General features: G+C 40.1%; 1 protein-coding gene across 23 annotated transcripts in view; it reads right to left on the bottom strand.

Moving 5' to 3' along the window:
• Positions 1-20,472, bottom strand: part of ESRRG (estrogen related receptor gamma) — a 389,265-nt gene that overhangs the window by 324,999 nt on the left and 43,794 nt on the right. For 6 of the 23 annotated variants that reach the window (XM_085054812.1, XM_085054797.1, XM_085054796.1 and 3 more), the window contains exon 2: positions 11,999-12,044. The exons of 9 other annotated variants lie outside the window; for them this stretch is intronic. Coding sequence is in view for 3 of the 14 variants with exons in the window: in XM_085054790.1 (XP_084910916.1) it covers positions 11,999-12,044 (46 nt within the window). In the remaining 11 variants the exon portion in view is untranslated. Of the gene's footprint in view, positions 1-2,988; positions 3,033-3,760; positions 3,821-11,718; positions 11,754-11,998; positions 12,045-20,472 lie in introns of those variants that run through there. 8 more of the 23 variants (XM_085054800.1, XM_085054799.1, XM_085054807.1 and 5 more) reach the window with 4 other exon arrangements.

Here is a 20,472-nt window from a genome sequence, read left to right as displayed (position 1 = left end):
TCACTGGATATCTATTAACTCCTTGTACATCAGATCCTGTGAGACAGAGCTGACAGCAAGATCCACAGCTGCTTGTGAGAAAGGGCCTATGCCTCACACCCAATGCACCCAATGGGAACATCTATGAGCTTACTGCCTTTGGCTGTAGGGCTGTGTCACCAGAAGAGAAATAAACTGCTTCTTAATTAAGGAAAAAAAAAAAAAAGAAACTTAAACTGGTCTTATAGCTATGATAAAAATATCATGAAATTGCCATTCATCACCACAACAGTAAGCAAGAGGCAACTGTTGATCTTCAGTGCCTCCTGAGAGGTTCTGGAACCAAAAAAAAAACCTACTGGGTGATCTGCTGTGAAGGCAGGTGGCAGTGGGGAGGCAACTTGGGATCTACAGAACATCAACTTGGGATGTTCTGCCACAGCTAAATCACATCCCAATTTGTCTCCTTTTTCAAGAGGAGAGAAGGTAACTGAGGTCACTGAGAAAGATGATGTTTGCGCCACACACAGTATCACACAGACAGAATTTATGACTTGTCCAACCTATACAACATTGTCAGTGGTGGATTTCTAGGAAATAAACCCCAATGTCATGGTGTTTACCCCAAAATTCCTCCTTCTTCCTCGGATAGAGAAGAAAGTAGATGTTCACCTTTACTGTAATTATTTTTTACGGCAATTCTCTTCCATCAGTTAGAGGATCATAATGGAATAAATAGAAAAATGAGCTCCAGGCTAAGTATTCTGCATTGTAATCTAAATTAAACTAGTATTACAAATTTGTTTACACATCTCAGTCAAGCTATGCAGTTTCAAAAGTTACTTGCTGAACGTAAACATATCTCCTGATGCTACATTACCCACTATAGGCAGTAAAATATATTCTAATGTAATACAATAAAACTGAAAAACCAATAAATGTTCCTATTTATTGAGAAATTGGACAAAAAATAGCTTATTGTCAGTTTTTAAAGACTGAAAATCAATAGATGATGAAAGGTTGTATTTTTTGTTACCATTAGACTGTTGACTCTAGCAATAAGTGAGATATGGATTATAACTGGGGGAGTAAAGAACTGGTGAGATATACAATTTGGAGCTTCTAGGGTTTTTTAGAAACTTAATTCCCAGTGTTTGTGCAGCAGTGGCCATCTTGGCACTGCTGTTAATGGGCCCCGAGAGCACAGCTCCTCCATTTTGTTGACAAAGCCAGCTTTAAGTATCTTCCTGTCTTTATGAGCATTTCTAAATTAAGGGGGCTCTTAATCAGACTTGCATCTGCTGAGGATCACAAGTAAAGGAGATCCAGCTTTAACATATATTTACATCCTGCCAATCAAAAAAAAAAAAAAAAATCCTCAAACAACACCACGAAAGCCCAGTTATTAATGTCACCTCTCAGTTGCCTCTGAGTCCCTCCCAGGTGAGCTGCCAAGGGGGATTCCCCAGGTCTGGCCCCACATAACAGCAACCACCACCCAACACCAGAAAGAAATCAAATTAAATCAGATGTTCAGCTTGCAAAAACCTTTAGCTCTCGTGCTAAAGTTCCTTAGTCTGCTGCCTTTCCTCACACATGTAAGGTTTTCCACATCTGGACCGTGAGCACAGAGGTCCCACTCCAGTCTGCCATCTACACATGGCTGAGTCTTACCCTAAGTACGTGGGCAGAGGGAGCTCTGAAAAACACAGATTTTTAGCACCTGTTTTCCCAGAAGAATTTGTTCACGGGAGTCAGTTTAAAACCTGAATTTCTATATTCATTCAACAAAAAACGCACAACCGTGCAGATGCTGGGAAGGCATTCTCGTCTCATGGCGCAAATACGGCAACATGGAATTAAAAAAAATAAAAAAAATGCAGTGACAAAAATCACCGAGCTAAACATAAACGCTGCACCCAGGGTCCTTAAATAGTGATCTATGCCAACATTTTTCCAAGTGAACCAGTAGGTATGACCATTACATATAAACCCAAATATAGATGTTCTACCCTGACTATATTTCTAAACACTGGAACAGAGTCTGAAAGGATGCCAATTACAATAGGGAGTTAGGGCTGCTTTTAGGATTTATATTCTCTTTGTATGTTTCATAATCATATAGCAGCTCAAATCTTGCTATATGGGGTAATGCAGAAAATGCCTATACTGCCTTCAGATACACAAATGTTCTTCTTGGAAAAGTAGGCAGTGACTACTGGGCCTGGATGTGATGAAGTACTAATAAAGGCAGCTGACCTGCTTCTGCAGTACCTGATTTTACAAATTCAGAAAAGTGTGCAGTTAAAAGTCTATAGAAAAAAAAAAAATCCCAAGACCTGGAAGCAGCTGACAGTGTGCAGAAATGGCTATCCTACTGCTGGCCCCAGTCTTGTGTTTCCCTGACATAAAACGTTTGCTTCAAACTGAAGGTAGCACAGAGAGAACTAATTTTCATATCATGGTTTCCTTCTGTTTTCCCAGGTAGGAAGCTATTTCTAAAAAGGGGGCTGTTACCATGTCTGCATAATCACATACCAAAAAAAGATTAATGTTGCTCCTATAAGCTTTTGCTTAAGTATACCATGGAAAATAACTTTGATGAAATAATTTGCCCAGAGCACTGCTTGTCTGGAAGATTTCTATAATTTAACCGCAGTTCTGTAAATAATTTGGTGACAGACAGGCCATCAGCATAATTTGGTGCTAGACCCATGCAATGTTAAGGAAATGGCCAGCAGGCCAAAATTAAATCAACTGGGTCCTAGTATGTACAATGCACATTAAAAACCAGTCCAAATCTATTATTTTTTGGAATATGCTTATTCAGTTTAAAAGAAGACACTGATTTTTAGCTTTGGGAATTAACACAAAGAAATGTCATGCTTCCTCCCTGCAAGGAATAGATCACCCATACAGGGTTAATCCTGCAGATCTCCATGAAGATGCACAGTATTGTTGCACCAAAACATCCCAACCTATAGAATTTTGTACTGCTTCTGGACTTACCAGTAACTTTCACCACAGAATCTCAGTTCTCCTGTGCTGATAACCTGTAAAATAGCAAAGCCATTGCCCTGATTTTTACTCAAGCTGTAACCAGGTCTGCAAGATAAGAGGTACAAAATTGTATGCATGGTACATTGCACCTTTAATCATCTACCTACCTGAAATACTTAAGCAAGTAGTTAGACATCTAAATGGTCCAACTACAGGCTTAAAATAAATGAGTTTTGTAGTACATGACTGTGTCCACATTATTTGAAAACTGGCGTTCACATCCCATCTCAAGCGAAGTATCATTTCAGCTACAGGCAGGTCAGAAACTTAAAAGTCAGTGGCAGAGACAAGAACAGGCCTAAGATTTAGTATTTCAGCTGAGGAGAGGGGAGAACAAATGACTGCAGGATGCTTCCCACTGCACTGTCTCATTTCTGGACAAACATTTTCCCATCAGAAATGTCCACTATCAGCATTGCTTTCCTGCATCATCATAATGTAAATGGAGATACATGCTGGAAACCCTTTACGATTTTTACCAAATGAGAAGTAAATGGCAGGGAAAATAACATACAAAAAAAGGCAACAAAGGCATCCCTCTCAGCTCTAGTGAAAAAAAGCCTCAAGAAGCAGACACATTTATACTTCTTTTTAACTGAAAAACAGAGAAGGAGGTGAAGTAGATGGGTTAAAAGCCAGCAAAAAGTAGTATAAAAAAGCCCACCAGGTATTGTTGCAAGAACCTCTAGATAAGCATCTTAAATCAGGGTAAATTACACACCTCATGCTGGTGACTCGGTCATGGGAAATTATGAAGCTACGTGATGTCTCATTTGTTGTGCTGAAAACAAATGTAAATAAATTACTGAGAGAATCTCATTTACATTTAGAAATTCATCCCGATGCATGACATGACTGCTGATGTTTTTTTAAACGACACTTTGAGAAGAAGTGCCACTATTAAAAACAGATCATAGCCACCTCAGCGAGAGCCTGGGCATGTGTATGTCTGTATGTGCATGAGTGTGCAATGGCAGATGTCCTAGAGAGATCTTTCGGATCTTTGGGAAAAAGGCTTTCTTTTACTGCTACAGAACCAAAATGGTGGTGCCAGAAGACAAAACCATTGATATGTATTCTTCTGCGTATCTACCCGCCTCCAGAGGGGGAAGCAGAAAGACAATGTTATGGATTGGCTGCTGCCACTACAACAGAAAGTGCAAATACTAAAATGGTAGGAACAGAAAATAGTGTGGCACATCCCTCCATCATCAAGTGTAATAAAACTTCCCCTTAAATACACACACAAAAAGCCTTTCGCTAAGCTTTTATCTCCCCCCTCCACATCTCACATTTTAAGCTGTCACTGAAAAAATTGAGAAGGATATCCAGGAAGCCATAAGATGGAGAACAAGTTGAACTGCTGTTAGCTAAGCAGCACACATTCAGGCAAATATCCAAATGCTTTAGGAGCTGTCATTCTCCATCCCGCGTGGGAAGGCTGCGAAGAGACGGACTTGCTCGTATCATGATTGCTCTTATTATTACAGCAGTGAAAACACTGCATACTAATGGATGTGTTTTCAGAAAAAAGACTGTTAGATGGCTTTTAGACTCTGTGCCTGGCTGTCTGGGCTTCAGCATCTGATACATCCTATCCCTTTCTTTGCTTCCAAAACAGAACTCTAAAAAAAGTTTGTAACATGAGGGCAAAATAAAACATATTTCCAAATGGGGACATGACAGCGTTCTACAACCCCACATACGGCAGCATATTTACATAAGCCTGCATAGGTCAGAGAGTTTATTTGTAAAGGGACAAATAAGCAGGCCATGAAATAATTATTTTTCATTGTGCCCTGCCAAACCTACCCAGCCAAAGGCTAAATTGAGCTGCTATTGTGATTATTTGAACTGTGGAGCCAAAAGTCTTCACTGCAAAGCATCCCAGCTGTCCTAAATTTTATTCTGATGGCTAGTTTTCACACTAGCTTGAAACTTGCCAAAAATGCTCCACAAAACAGGCAGGCGGAAGGCTTGCTTTATCCAGACCTACATCAATTACTGATTTAGAACTGTTCTGAGAACTTGATTATTAACAAATCACTTCCCAAAATTGTTATGACAAGATTCACATATGCAAATGGCAAGCTGCTCATATGTACACAACTAGCAAAAGAAATTAATACAAAGGTTCCCAGATTTATTTATGGTTATTTCCTACTCTGCTTTACTGCAAATTAGCCACTAAAATATTAAAAGAAAGGGGAGAGATCCAGCTGCAGCATCACAGCTTTGACATATGGTGACACGGGAACACCCAGGCGGTAACTGCTCAACATTCTTCTGCCTTCACCCAGCTCCCTGGGGAAAAGGATCTATCTACCAGTGCCTTCTGGCACCAGAGGAAGCAAAGCCACCACAGTAGCTCTCACGCTGCAGATTTGGTCAACACACCAAGAAGCAGGTAGGATTACCCTGAGAACAGCTCCGATGACGGGCTTGGGAGGATATTTTGTATTTTAAACAAGGTTGACAGTGCAGGAGGGGAAACAACAAATACAATTTTTTTTTAAAACCTCATGCTTCAAAGCTTAAATTAATCCCTAATAATGAAAGATTAGGATGAGAACGTGTAGAGAGAAGATTATCCCAAGTCTGCCCATTGTGAGACTCTTAAAATTTTACTTGAGGTGCCTGGGGTTGGTCATTGCTAGAGACAGAGCAGGAGGATCTTGGGAACGATTAATTTCATACTCTCTATATTTCTGCTTAAACACCTAAGACACAAACAAGAGACAAAGAGACTAATTGTTTTGAAGGCAGCAGACCTACAAGTAAATGAAATGGCCATCACTTGGTATGAGGCTGTACAAACCACAACCCTGACCAGACAAGTGCACCTTGCTGCAGCCGCCCTCCTCCTCCTCCACACCTCCTCCTATTTTTTATCCTGTTTGTAATTTCACTGTAATATCCTCAGGGCAGCAACCATTCCACATTTACACATGAATTAGAACAACACCTCACACAATGGCATACCAGTCCTGATTGGACCTGGACTGCTCCTGGGAATGCTGCTGGGAATGGTACTATAAAAGGAGCTCATAAATGTATAGAGTTCAGCATGGTAACACACACACACACACACACACCTCCCTCTACTTTTTAACACAGTTAACATCATCAGACTGTTAAGTCTGTTTTCACAATAAAACTGCAGGTAGTCTAATCTATTTCTAAGCTCCAAGATGGTTGCAGGATGTGTGGCTAAGCTCCAGCACACTCTGTGAAGCCAGGCCTTTGCTAAGGACCCCTTCACTTACTGCTCAGTACAATGGCAGAGATGCTATGGGATCCTGTTAGAGATGTCCAGGCTTAAGGTCGAATCTTGCTTAGGATTTCCATGGAAGCTGATCCAATGATGAGCTGGGGACATTCAAGATGAGTAACCAAAGGAAGTCACAACAGCATCAGCCACATCACCCCCGTGCGACCACTGCAGACCTAACCTGATTAGCCCAAATTTCCTTCCAGTTTCCTTCTTTCCTTGAGAGATGCTTTTGACCTTTGAGCTAATATTTTAATATATTCTGGAATTCCAAATTTTGTACCTAATAAACTAGTTATTTTCAGGTGCTTCAGATATAAATAACTCCAATACAAAATTTTAACTTGCTCCGCTACTCAGTCATGCTATTTTTAACTGAAAATATAACATATAGATTTGAAAATCTTTAGCAACATATTTCCATTTTTCCCAACAATTCTGACACATCAATTATTTTGCTGGACTTTTTCCTGAAGGACTATGTATGGCCAATATGCTTCACAAAGAGCAAAAGAAAAAGGAAGGGAGTGGGTGCAGGTAAGGTGGCAAATCACTAAGTAACTTGAGTGCATGTATAAATTCAGGCACCTGAGCCCTCTTTAAAGTCAGGTTCTGTGTTGTAGTCACTCTTTCCAATTTCCAGTTAATATCCAGAAAAAAATGGAAGAAATAGCCAAAATGTAAAACATATTAAAAATCTTAATTAGAATAGAATGATCACTTTGTCAGGCCTGTATTCTGCATTGATAGGGCAGCAGAAACTGACCTTACATTACTGACCTAAGATTACAGCTCTTAGCAACTGCATTAGTCTCTTGCAAAATAATTTTTTTTTAAAGTACAAATTACTTTTTGTTCACTGCCAGATGACAGATCTCTTTCTTATTTGTCTAAAAACTCTACACAATCAAATTCTGTGTAAAATCCAAGATCATAATTCCTTTTTCTCTGGCTCCTGATGGGATGGTAGCATTACAGGCCCCTTCATGCACTTTTCTATATAACTTTATACTCAGTGCAAGTTTTGTCCATGGCATAAATGTGGAGATTTTCTGTCTCACAGAGGTGTGAGCCTCACTGCTGGACATTCTCAGTCTGAGCACTTCAGCTTCCCCATGAATTTCCCGCAACTTGTGACTTAACACTTGTTCCTTTTGCCTGGGGTGTCCACAGCTCCAACCAAAGCACACTCTATCCAGTGCCACACTTCCACTCTGGAGCAAAGATCACTCAGGAATGATCTTTTCACTTCTACAAAGGCAGTAAGAGACTGAGGTCTACATGGAACAGGGTGTTGACAATCCCACACACACTTGGTCATAGTCAGATATGTGACAAAGTCCAATGAAATCCTATTACGGAATAATACAAATGACAGAGCTTAAAGAATACAGTATGCTCCTAATTAGACAGCCCATAAATCTGCTCAGAACCTTCAGAACTTACCATCAGAACAGGAATCTCAAGACCTTTCACTGAGTTTCATTTTGACAGACCTGTTGTCCACTGAACCAACAACTCTGTTGCTTACAGACAAGATATTTCATCAACTTAAATACTATTAAAAGATGATTATGAGCCGAGCTTTCCTGAAATTGTGTAACATTTGCATGGTATAACACATACTCTTACTTGTTCACTGCAGTCTGATTCAAAGTGCTATAAATATGTTTGCCCTTTCTGCTAAGCCCGCCTAAGGGATTAGCAACCCCCCAAAAGTTCAGTTGAATATTAACTGCATTAACTTTGCAGACTGTAACATACTGTTACACTCAAACAGCCTACGGTGTGGTATGGATGACTTGCTTAATAAAAAATGTTTTCTTGCAAAGCCCGATTGCTAGAAAAAAGAATTTGCTCTGTCAAAGGGGGTGACCTCTTCCATTTAACTTCATAAAGCAAACAAACAAAAGGGAGAACTTTACAGGGATGTCCAGAGAAATGTTTATCATTTCATCTGTCAAACCAGATGGACTTCCCTTGGCAACACAGCACCAGCTCCACTCTACGTTAGAAATTAAGTCAGTTCACCATGAAAAAAACCTGTGAAATACAGCAGCAAAAGTGTCGTTTACTGTAGTAATGTGAACTTAAAAACTATAAAAGAAGTATGTTTGCTTACTTATTTTGTTAAGTAAGAAGTGCTTTGCGTACCAACTCCCATAAAAAACCTCATGTGCTGAAAGACTTTTCAGCACAAAGTTATACAGCAGTGAAGATAAATAAAAAGCAGAGGAAATATTTAAAAATTGGAAGAGGGTGAGTTGATAGGAGTGTGAAAGGGAGCTGACTTGATAGCTACTGACAAAAGTCAAGGAAGAGCAGATTCTTGAACCTCCCAAGCAAAAAGCTCCCAGGCAGAGGCAGGGGGTGACTGGCAGTATCTGATCAAAAGATGAAGAAAGGGAAAGAGAAAGAAGAAAATGGGAAAGGCTGTGACAAGTTTCTCAAGGTTATGAGGTTAAAAGTATTCAATAGATTGCTAAAATACTTTTAAAGATTAAAAAACCCTCATTCATTATAACTGCAGAAATAAAAAATGTAGAGCCTGTCTATTATGAGATGAAAAAAAAATTGTGTAATTCTTTTTTTTTTCTTTGATAGAAACATATAGATGAAACAAACCTTCTCTATGCTGCTGTGGGAACATGTAACAACACTCAAAAGACCTTGATCCTGAACGCTGCAATGAAACCTTTCTCATTTGGTCTTCAAGGATCACGTCTGTATCAATTTGTAAAAACACACTCTCCCATACAGGGGACTTGGGTGTAACAGAAAATAAATCCAAACTTTGAGAATTAGAAACCATATTTCTTCATAATGCTGGACATTTACTTGCTTCTGCCATTCACCATCACCATTACGTTGTCTAGAAATGGAGACCAACAATAGATGTAGGTAATTACACAAGAACTTATACTGCAGAGAGCTTCAGACCACAGCATTAAACTGGAATTAAAGCTTTACAGGAAAAGAGAAATGTTTCACTCCCTGCAATCACCTCCCTCCCTCAAACACACACTGCACACCTGCTACCCACCAGCCAGATGGGACTGAATTCTCCTGAATCAGATCTTGGATTTTTAAGCTCAGCTTGAGTTCAATTGGATTTCAAGACACGAAAACATATTAACATTTCACATTCAAAAAATTACACCAGTGTCCAGGAACTCCTAGTTCCAGGGCTGCTTGTACAATTAGTTATGTATTAAACTGGGATTATTGCCCCAAATGTACTAATAGAAATAAATAAAATGCGGCTTTGCATTAACATTTAATTTAATTGGACATGCTCACTTAATGCATGAAAAACAGAAGCAAACTGATTTTATATCACCAGCATGTTAAGTGAGATTGGAAATTTAGCTAATCTGTAGTGACCAGTAGTGTTCTTTCAAAAGTCTACAAAGGCAATTTAGCAGCCCAAAGTAACTTAAACATTGTAGGAACTGGCCCTTAATGCACAGGTATCATAAAATATTAACACAAGTTAAGAAAAAACTGGGAAGCATTATATTCCCAGAGAATTTGCTAACCTTGCACAATGTAACATTTGTTGTCAATAAAGTTTCTTCAGTTAAGAGAAGAAAGTTAAGAGATCTCTAGCCTGTTCTCCAGAAGGTCTCTTTCTCCCTCTCGCTCTTCCAGCAGCACAGCTCCACCAAGTCCCTGTTGCCTGCGCTTCACTGGCGTGCTGGCAACTGGCAAAGTCAGGTTTTTAACTGTGACTGGCCTCTGAACTAGTCGTTCCCCACCTTTTCCTTCAGTCCTGAAACCAGCCTGAGCCACACGGGGGGTTAACAAGTCCCCGGTCAGCGGCGAGCCCTTCTCCGCAGAGGCCGCGGGCATCTGGAAGCTGCTGCCGGTGGTGTTCCGCCAGAGCCACGCCTGGCCAGTGCCAAGGAGCAGGAATGTGAGTCCTGCTTGCTTGGCCAGCCTTGGACTGACCTTTAGTCGTAACGGGGAACAGGAGTTTTGTTAGTGAACACTGAGTTCTGGGCTACACATTTTTTAAATTGATTATTTTATTGATGTAAAGTGCCCAGGTGCCCTCACGACAGTCACTAATATAGATTTTGAAAATAAAATTAATTAAGGGCCAGTCTGGACCACCTTTACTGTCACCACGTAGTACCCTTTTCTACAAGTAACAATGCCATCAACCAGCGAGCACAAGTAGAGTGTTTGAGGAGTATTTCATTACATCTCCAAACACCTGACCATGGAGGTCAAGATCACTGTCACCTATCTATGAGTACACACACACACACAATACACACACACACTCTGCCTCTCCTCTCCTACCTTCCAAAAGGGGAACCGAAGCCCAGAAAACTTAACCGGCCAAAGGCAGTGTCAGAGCTGTGCCGCTCCGGGCTCCGTCCGTCCGGAGCGCGGCACGGGGAGCACGGCACAGGGCGAGCTGAGCAGGAGCAGAGCAGCCTGGCACGCAGGCTAATCTGAATTACACTCATCCAGCCCTCGAAATGGTTCCTCATTAGCTGCGGGTTAATGGAGTCCCAATGAGTAGTGTTATTTTCATCCCCTGCCTACTGAACACAAAATTCATTTGCAAATATCCTGTAAAATACTGCAAAGCAAGCCAAAGAGATATGACAACATAAGAGGCATACTATTTATGGAATGCACTTACCGTCATTTAGAAAAGGAAGCTGACATGAGCAACAGCCTAAATTTAGCAACACATTTAGTTTTTATTCACTAGTCACAATGACAACATTTTAGAAGGCTACTGCACACCTTGTGCGCCAAAAGGTTCCACTGAAATCAAGACAGACTTTGATCTGAAAGGAATTTGGGATCAGCTCCTTAATGAATACAACACTGAGTTAAATTAAGGCAATCACCATCTTGACTTTCTATTCCAAGTAGATATAAAATTACATTGATTGCAGGAAATGGTGGCATTCAAACAATATTGCAATGGCCAAAGCCTGAAAGCTAAATTCATTGTCAAGCTAAACTAGGCTTTCAGAGGGCACCATTTGATTTGAGGCAAAAAAGCATCTGCAAACCACATATTTTCAATTAATAGTGTAAAAGGCACAGAGTAAGAAAGGAAAATCACAGGTCAATACGCCACACACCACTCAAAGAAGCAGAGCCTCTGCATGAAGATACTGTGCATATACATATACACATATGTGTGTATATATATATGTGAATGCATGCATGTGTTTTGGGCTTTTTGTTTTTTTTTAAGGCAGGCTGGACTACAAAGGCCAAATTTGAGATCCAGAAAGGCACAGTGCATTTCAGAACAGCCTGACAATGCTCTTTTACCCACGCTATCTTTAATTGAAAAGTAATTTCAAATCAACAGCACACAAAGTTAAACCTAGTTCTCTTGAAAACTCAGAAAAAGAATTAATTCGAACCCTTACCTTTGGCACCTTAAAGACTTTTGGCCATGACTTACCTGTATAAATAGAAAGAACTAATTTACTACAGAAATGCCCATGGGCAAACATGTTCTGGCTAATGAAGTGTTCAGCTTTTGCATGATTAACCAGCTGGTGGGGGTGGTGTAAAAATCACAGGGCATAAAATAATAAGAAAAATTGATTAGCAGCTCTCTTTTAAAGCACTCTATGAAAAATTTCCCTATTTTTGCTCAGCAGTTAGGAAAGTGACTGTACAGAAAGATAGACTTGAATGACTTACCAAGGAGTCAGGCAGAGACTGCACCAGGCACTCACTCCTCCACGACCTGCATCGCAGAGAGGTTCAAGTGAAAAGCAAGATACCAACCAGCACCATGGCTGGATTACTTATACAACAGGTTCTGCCACTAGTCATAAGGGTAATTTTCTACTATATTGCAAAAGACATTATATAAAGTTAAAACTGTGATTATGCCTTGACTCAGTTCAGTTTCTTCCCCAGTGATCTACACTTGAACACCTTAGCTGGCTACAGCTATTCCCACAAACCAATTTAAGAAGTGCCTCCATATGAGCCCAGGGATTCATATGCTATTTAGAAATAATGCACATATTTTGGTGATGCTACATAAAAAAGATGGGGTTTGCACTCTGGGACAAAAATCCTCTTGCCCTTCCCATCCTGTACAAGGGGTTCCTTACCAGCTCACATGCTCTGCCCTCAAAATAGGACCTAATTAGTGTACAAATATTTGGCAGACGGGTCACAAAAATAAATTTATCATTAACTCTCCCCTAAACCAAGGCAGATTATCCTGGAGCAGTTTCACTTTATACACATTTGCTCTGGGTAAACTTCTGCTGGGATACAACTGGCATATAACAGTTTTTTAAAGTAGAAAACCCACATATTTTTACAGCATGGAATTACTTCAGAAATATGAAAGAGCTGCTAACATAAAACACACCTACCATGAATAAAAATATAAAAGCAAAAACTTAAAGTTACAGATAATTTGCAGTAGTCACAGTCCCTCTTTAACACCATTACTCCTATGGAAAATGCATGTTTTAAACCTATTTATGGACTTTTAAAGACTAGTTCACAACTATGTACCATAGGAGACACAGGCAAAGGATCTGCATCTCAGCCATTTGCAATGTGTTCCATCCCTGGGGATCCAACCATAACTCCAGAGCTGGGACTTCATGAGCCGGGAATCTACATGAGCTCCCTCTGGCAATATATAAGCTGTCCCCTTATAGCTACAGCTGATTTTCAACCACAACCAGATATTGCCTCCTCCAGAGTCCTATCTTGTGGTTTGTGATGGTATATGATATACCTTCATATGCCCAGGTACCTGGATATGAATTCAATTCTACCATGGGATTCTTTGTGAAAGTTACATTTACTGAAGTGAAAGTTAGTTATTAAGAGAACCAAAGCAGAACTCTGAAGCCCATTTACCTTTGCTTCATGACTCCTATACTTATTTTAATTACCACTTTCTGAGGAAGACAGTATCACTTTAAATGCACCCAAAGAAAGATTTTTCCATGCAGTTTCCCTATAGGAGCCAGGCAAATTAGCCTGAGAATGGACACTTCATGCATGCACCATGTAGTCTACTTTACCTAAAGATTCACACTGAAGAACTGGTCAGGGCCATGCAGATTAGATAACTCTGCAAATATTCCATAAAGGTCTTTTTTTGATAGCATGTACATCTGAGAAAGATTGTCACTAACTTCACAGTCAGTCCAGACTTCCCATATCAAAGAGTTTTTTACCCATTTTCAAGGCATTGCTGGATAGTTGGATCTTTCTACACTTGCATAGATCTTGCTCTTGAGCCTCCTCTAACTTTTTGGAAAAAACATTTCTACATATTAACACTTAAGAAAGTGGGCATAGAGCAGACATGAGCAAACAGAAATAGAGGAAAACTGAAAACACTGGCATTTCTCTCAGTACATCAGTTGTGAAAGTGCTATTTCCAGACAAAATTCATCATAAAAAGAGAAGTTTCTAGTTAAGCAAGAAGCAGTATTAAATTCCAGTTAAGTGTAATTTCTATGGTCATATTTGAATCATAAGCCATTTCTAAAATGTCGTGTATTTCTAACTCTGATGAACTGAGACCCTGACAACACCGGAGCTTGTAAGCTGTGTTTGAAGCTATTTTCAAACATGGTAACAGCCTAATATGGTTACAACACAATTTATTAATTGCAGTTATACTTGCTAAGAAATTATGCTGTGCAGTATCTAAGTAACATAATTTTGGCTAGCCTACTTGTTTCAAAAGTAAAATTTTCAAAAATGCCTGTTTGCTACAGAAAATGAATGCTTGTTAAAACTGTTTTTCCTTAAAGGAATTCAGAAATACAGATACAAGGCACAGCTGGTTTGCAGAATGAAAAACCTAATTCTTCAGACCTGTGCATCATACTCCAAAAGCTTTATGTAATTATCTGCTTGTTTTCTTATGAGCAATTGCTCTGGAGGAGCCCCCAGTGAGTGTTTGTTGCTCTGCAGAGGGGTCAAGCACAACATACCGGCAGCACACTGCAGGTTTACCTTCAAAGAACAAGCATACTCAAAGGTATTTAGGTGCCTAATTCCACTTATATCCACTCTCAGTGAAACTGATAGAGAGTAAGTGCCTCTGAGGACATGATCCTTTGACATCAATGTGGATTCCCCAAATGCATCCGGGTCCATGCTTTTATAGACACCAACAGAGCAGAAAATAAAAACCATTCTGCTTTGTGGCCTCCTCATCCTCTTCTATACTGGAGTTTCTCTAATATCATGGCTTCTAGTAGAGGACGTAACAGCCAAACAGGCTGGTCTAATTAACCAGAGCTTTTCATACTAATTAGGAACAACATGAGCATTAAGCAATCAATATGACACCTTTTGCCACTACTGCTTAAGTCTGCTTTGACTAAATCTGGTTCAGCTGTACCCTTGAAGCATATTTGGAGGGCTCTTCCTGACACCCTCCCATGCAGCATCAATTTTTAGCAACAATAATCTTTCCCATTTCACTACAAATTGATAAACAACATTGTTAACCTGTCTGATGCAGCTAAAAATCAGATGTAAAGTGCATATCGAGGAGCCAAAGGACTTTTTTTATTTTGATAAAGCATTTTGATTACTCCTAATGTGATTAGACACTTGACCAATGAGTAACATATTATGATATTCATCCCACTGCAAACAAGTTGCATACAGACTTGTTTAACACACACATCCCACTCAGGAGCAAGGGGAAGCAAGCTCCACCATTCACTGTGCACTCAGCAACTTACTTCCAAATTCATGTGAAATAACAATGCAATCATTTAGTCAAAAGTAATTTTAAGCTCTTTCTGAATAATTTCTTAAGGACAGCTGGAAAGAAAACAGTATGTCTGAAGTACAGATAAAAACAGAAAACCTGTAAACCATCCTTTCTAATTGAGAGATTCAGCTGCTAAAATTAGTTACTGGAATTTCTCCTTGGGGTGCCAGCTCAAATCTTGCTCCAAATGACCACTAACTAACAATCCTCCTGACTTTGAAATAATCCACAACTAGTCAATAAGGCCTGTTTGCTGATTAGGTACATGCAACCCCCTCACAAAACATCACATTCTCACACCCTTATTTTTAAAAATGCACTTGTGTTCCTGTGTCCCGAACCTAACTGTACAAACACAAAGAACTCAGATGCCCTCTCAACCTCCATTGGAAGTGACAAGTGAGTCCTTCTAAAATTGCAGACACATACTGTCAAGTGCAGGTGTTTGTAAACAAGTTTGGAAATGTTTCTAATTATAAACCATATGAGTTAAAATTAGAAGTCCAATCCACTAACCTTAAAAAAAAAATTCCAAAAGTGTTCATCTAAATGAGAGCAACCAGTGATGCTTCATTTAGTAACAAGAGCAGAATTCCTGTGCAGAGCAGCACACTGCTCTTCATCCAACTTTCCACTATGAGTTACATTACACTTCTTTAAAAAAAAAAGGATTTGATAATAATTTTAATTTGCTGTCATACTATGATACTGTATATTTCAAAGTACAATCTAAAAATACCCTATTCACAGGTCTCCTGCGTTTCATATAATTATGAAGAAGGAAAAAAAATGTTCCCAAATCCTCTGAATCTGTCTTGGCTGACAACATCAAAGTTCAGCTTTTATGGGGAGCTTCCCACGCTGACCTTCTGGGAACTCAAACCAAACTCTGCTTGAGGGAGCCTTACTCTTCTGGATGAAGTTCTCCTCAATAACCTCATCTACTGCAAAGCTTGGCTTGCCTGGCACAAAACCGCTGAGAGACGAAACTCAGAAGGGCAATCCCAGAGCTCTGGCGGATGGAAATCTCAGGATGCTGTCACTGAACTTGAGATGTGTCTCAGACTTCAGCCCTCATACACCATTTACAGTGCACTATGATGAGATAGTGCAAGCACAAAGATAGACTTTACCTTGGCAGAAGTTTAGGGAGAAAGCAGAGCTAAGGGAGAGGGAACTCTTTTAAGGGGAAAAGAAAAAAGATTAATACTGAAATCTCACTATTTCTTAAAGGAAACATAACAGCACATTTGAGCATGTCAGAACAGTTTCAGCTGATTACAAGTGAGCAAACAGGAAACCATTGCAGAGAGGTTCAACTATGGCCTTGATTCAAGAAAGGGATAGTCACCTGCTGCACTATCCTGAAAAAAATGGAAAGGGACAGGGATTAAACAGTGAGAACCTCCTCCAGGAACAAGGTGGGACCAGCCCTGCCCAGCAGATATCCTTCTGTTTCCCACCTACAATCACAGGCAGGGGCTGTGAGGGGCAGGGAAACAACAGCTCTTCAGCCCCTGCACAGCCAGACTTCTCCTCCTACTCCACTGGGCTGTTATATGACCAAGGAAAAGCCCAAACCCATCCTCCCCAAAAGCCAGGACAGAAAGTAAGTTGCCCTTGTCTCATCACAGTCAGGGAGCTATTTCACATAATAACCACTATCCAACCTCTCCTTTTCCTTCCCTTCCTTTTCTTTTTAGGCTTTGCTCTGTAAAAATAATAGTGTAAAAATAATTTTTTTTCTGGAGACCCTTTTGAAATTTGCTGCCTTCAACAAACATGACCATACCAGTTTAGTGCTGTACAGTCTTGTACCAGGCAAGTGCAGTGCTTTCAAAGCAGGAGTCTTGCAGGTGGCACTTCCTTTGGTGCAAGTCATAATACCGCACAATAATGGAATAGGTTGGGTTGGAAGGGACCTTGATGATCATCTAGTTCCAACCCCACTCCGATGGACAGGGACAACTTTCACTGGACCAGGTTGCTCTAAGCACCATCCAACCCAGACGTGAGAACTTCCAGGGCTGAAGCATCCACAGTTTCTCTGGGCAATCTGTTCCAGTGTCTCACCATCCCCAGTAAAGAATTCCTCCCCAATACCTCATCTAAACCTCCCCTCTGTCAGTTCAAAGCCATTTTCCTTTGTCCTATCATTATATCCACATCTTTCTTACAGGGCACCTTTAGGTACTGGAGACTACAAAATCTCTTCAGGGCCTTCTCCAGGCTGAGCAACCCCAAATCTCTCAGCCTGTCTGGATAGGAGAAGTGCTCCAACCCTCTGAGCATCTTCGTGGCCTCCTCTAGATTCACCCTAACAGGTCTACACTCTTTCCATGCTGGGGGCTCCACAGCTGGACACAGTACTCCAGGTGGGTCTCACCAGAGCAGAGCACAGGAAGAGAATCCCCTCCCTCAACCTGCTGGCCATTCTGCTTCTGTTGCAGCCCAGGATATGGTTGGCTTTCCAGGATGCAAGAGCACATTGATGGGTTGTGTTGAATTTCTCATCAACTAACCTGGAACTGCTTATCTCTTAAGCCATTTCCTTTCTTGTTAAGCCAATTCCTTCTGGGTTTTTTGTTTGTTTGTTTGTTTGGGGGGGTGGGGTTTTGTTTTTTTGGTTTTTTTCTTTTGTGACATAAGTAAGGGATGGAGAAGCCACTTTGGTGAAGAGACCACAGTAATTAGGAAGAGAGTGATGGCACATCTCACCTGCAGCTGGTGGCCTCTACCCCTCTTTTCCTAGGCTTGGGTACCTCATCCTCCCCTTTCCAGGCCGGTGCTGTGAGGGCTCCCTCTCCTGTTCCAGTGCAACCAATGTCAGACCTTGTCCTACTGGAAGTGTGGCCTGAGTGAACAGAGCAGGTTCAAAGACAGTCTCAGCAAATTAGGTCTCCTGCTAGAAACTGGCACCAAAATTGATTCCCTGAGAGGTAAATAGTATAAACCTCCAACTAAAACCTATGTAAATTTATTTCTTTATTAAACTTAGATATATATTCACATGCCCAAGTTTTTATACATATTATGGATATTGTGTATATACACAATATATACACATATATACCCACACGTGTATGTGGCACACACACACAGAGCATTGGAAATCTTTAATGCTGCTAACCTCATTGCTATTTTAATTCAAAGCAAGGATAAAAATCATTAGTTTCTACAAGCCCATCTAAACTTCTGAATGTATCTGTACTGGATTCACCTAGAAAAACATTTTTCCCTAAATGAATACATACTGTCTTTGCAAGTCTAAAAAACTCAGGCTTTTCACTGGGTATATAAATATTTTAATTAAAAATAAGTATGTATTTAGGATATTCTGCATCAAAGTCTAGATCAGATAAGGCAATTAACCCATTACAGTTTTTCTAAGATATTAGAAGAAAGAAAATACATTTAGAAATGCATAATCGGACTTAAATTAAGCATTTGAGTGGTAAAATAATCTCAGATGGTGATTTATTTCTCATATTTTCTGCATGCTCAAAATGAAAGCATGAAGAGCAGCGCAATTGCATATATCTTCTACCAAAAATAGCTGAAAAATACTATAGAAGAGTGCCTGCTGGGTTGGTTATAAAAGTAAAGTATAATCCATTAACTGCTAATTAGAAGCATCAGAAGCAGGCTTTGCTGCAATAAGAGCTGGCCCCTAAGTAGATGTTTCTGTAACCATTTAAAGGCACAGGGTTTCTCCAGTTGCTGAGAATGGAGCTTGCATGGTTTCAGCATAAAGGCCATGTGAAAAGAGACTATGGCACTTGGCCATGTTACCCAGCTGTTTTCTAAATATGATGACAGGTGCCATTTTTTCCATTTGATCGTGGAACGTAATACATCTTCAAACAAATTTTCCCCAACTAGCCTGGTGCAGTTCCATTTCAGAGATTCAAATATAAGAATGTTTGCTTTTTTTCTCTGACAGACATATATTGCAGAGTCTTTGGCAGATAACTTTCATTATCTGCCTTTTTCTCAAAGCTGATTTTTGGTTTATATCTTATTTTGCTTTTTACTGCTGTTGTAGGAGGGAAAGAAGAAGCACTTGTGCAAAGGATTTAATTCTGAAGGAATTAAAAAAGGGGGGGAGCTACTATTTATAATTAGACAATAAATTTGACTTAAATAAGGAAGGATTCTCTTGCTCTCTGTTTACTACTTCCTAAAGGATGAAAAGTATTGCCATAATTTCTCCTATTCTTTATCTGACGAGCTACACTGAAAAGCCAAACAGCTCTTTTGATCCATTTGCCTACGAAAATGCCTTAAGGGGACAGGGCAAAAAAAGGTGAAGCCAGAAGAAATCCCAGTACTCCAGCTCCCTGCAGAAGCATCCAAGACACAGAAAGCAGCAATTATGGACATGAGAAACAAAGAGATGATGCCTTGAAATGGACAACAGGCTCCAAACCCCAGCCATGCTGGATGTGCAGGCAAAGGGAGCCCAGCTTCCTCCAGGGCCTGAGTGGCCTCGAGCAGCGCAAGAGCACAGGATACAAGTTGGGCTGCATAACTTGAAAAATCAGGAAAAAAACCAAGCAGATAACTAACTTCCCATGTTAAAAAAGGGACATAGCTAGCACAGGGCAAATAGCTCAGGTCAATGGTTTGGGCTTTTCATCTCCATGGATCGATCAACTAGTAAACAAAGGAAGAAAATTTGTGTAGGGCAGGAAATGAGGGCATTTAGGTTTTTTCTTTCTGCCCTATTTTCATCTACAACACAGAAGAAATTTGTTTCTTTCTTTTAGAATGATGAAATAGGGGCATTCATTAAGAAAAATTAAGATGGTAACAAATAATGTTTGAAAGTTAAACATCTAAGAAACAATAAAACTAAGATTACAGTTGAAATAGTAAAATCAAATTTAGTTTAAATGAATGTCTTAAATATTTGTTAGCCCTGGTAGAAGCTCTTGCAAGATGAGTATATCTGTTTTCATTCTGTATGTAAGAAAACAACCGTAAAATGCCCCAAAGCCATGGAGGGAGTCAGTGTCAAAGACATGATTAGTAGTTCAGAAGTTATCTGATTCGGGTCACATGGTGTTCCAAAAACCATACCTAAATATAGCATGCAAGAGATCCGCACAAAGAGCAATCCCATGATGGGAGCACACTAAACTCTCCACAAAATTAATTAGGGTTATTTTGAGGCAACCAAAGGAAAGCAAGAAGGGAAAAAAAAAAAAATCAATCCTTGTCCTGCCCAGTTCTGCAAAAGCAGATGTCCCTGGTATGGACGAGCCCCAGTTTGCAGCCCAGGTGCTCAGGGAGATGCTTTGGTTCCTGGGAAAAACCCCAAAAGGCACCAATGTGGAAGGTGGGTGGGGGGCACAGTGTGGCTGTATTAAGGAATACAGCTCACTGGGGAAGGGGA

Source organism: Lichenostomus cassidix, chromosome 3 (genome assembly GCF_008360975.1).
Source record: "Lichenostomus cassidix isolate B80296 chromosome 3, HeHo_3.0, whole genome shotgun sequence".
In the NCBI taxonomy this organism is placed as follows: Eukaryota; Metazoa; Chordata; class Aves; order Passeriformes; family Meliphagidae; genus Lichenostomus; species Lichenostomus cassidix.
This window is presented reverse-complemented; position numbering and strand designations above follow the sequence as displayed.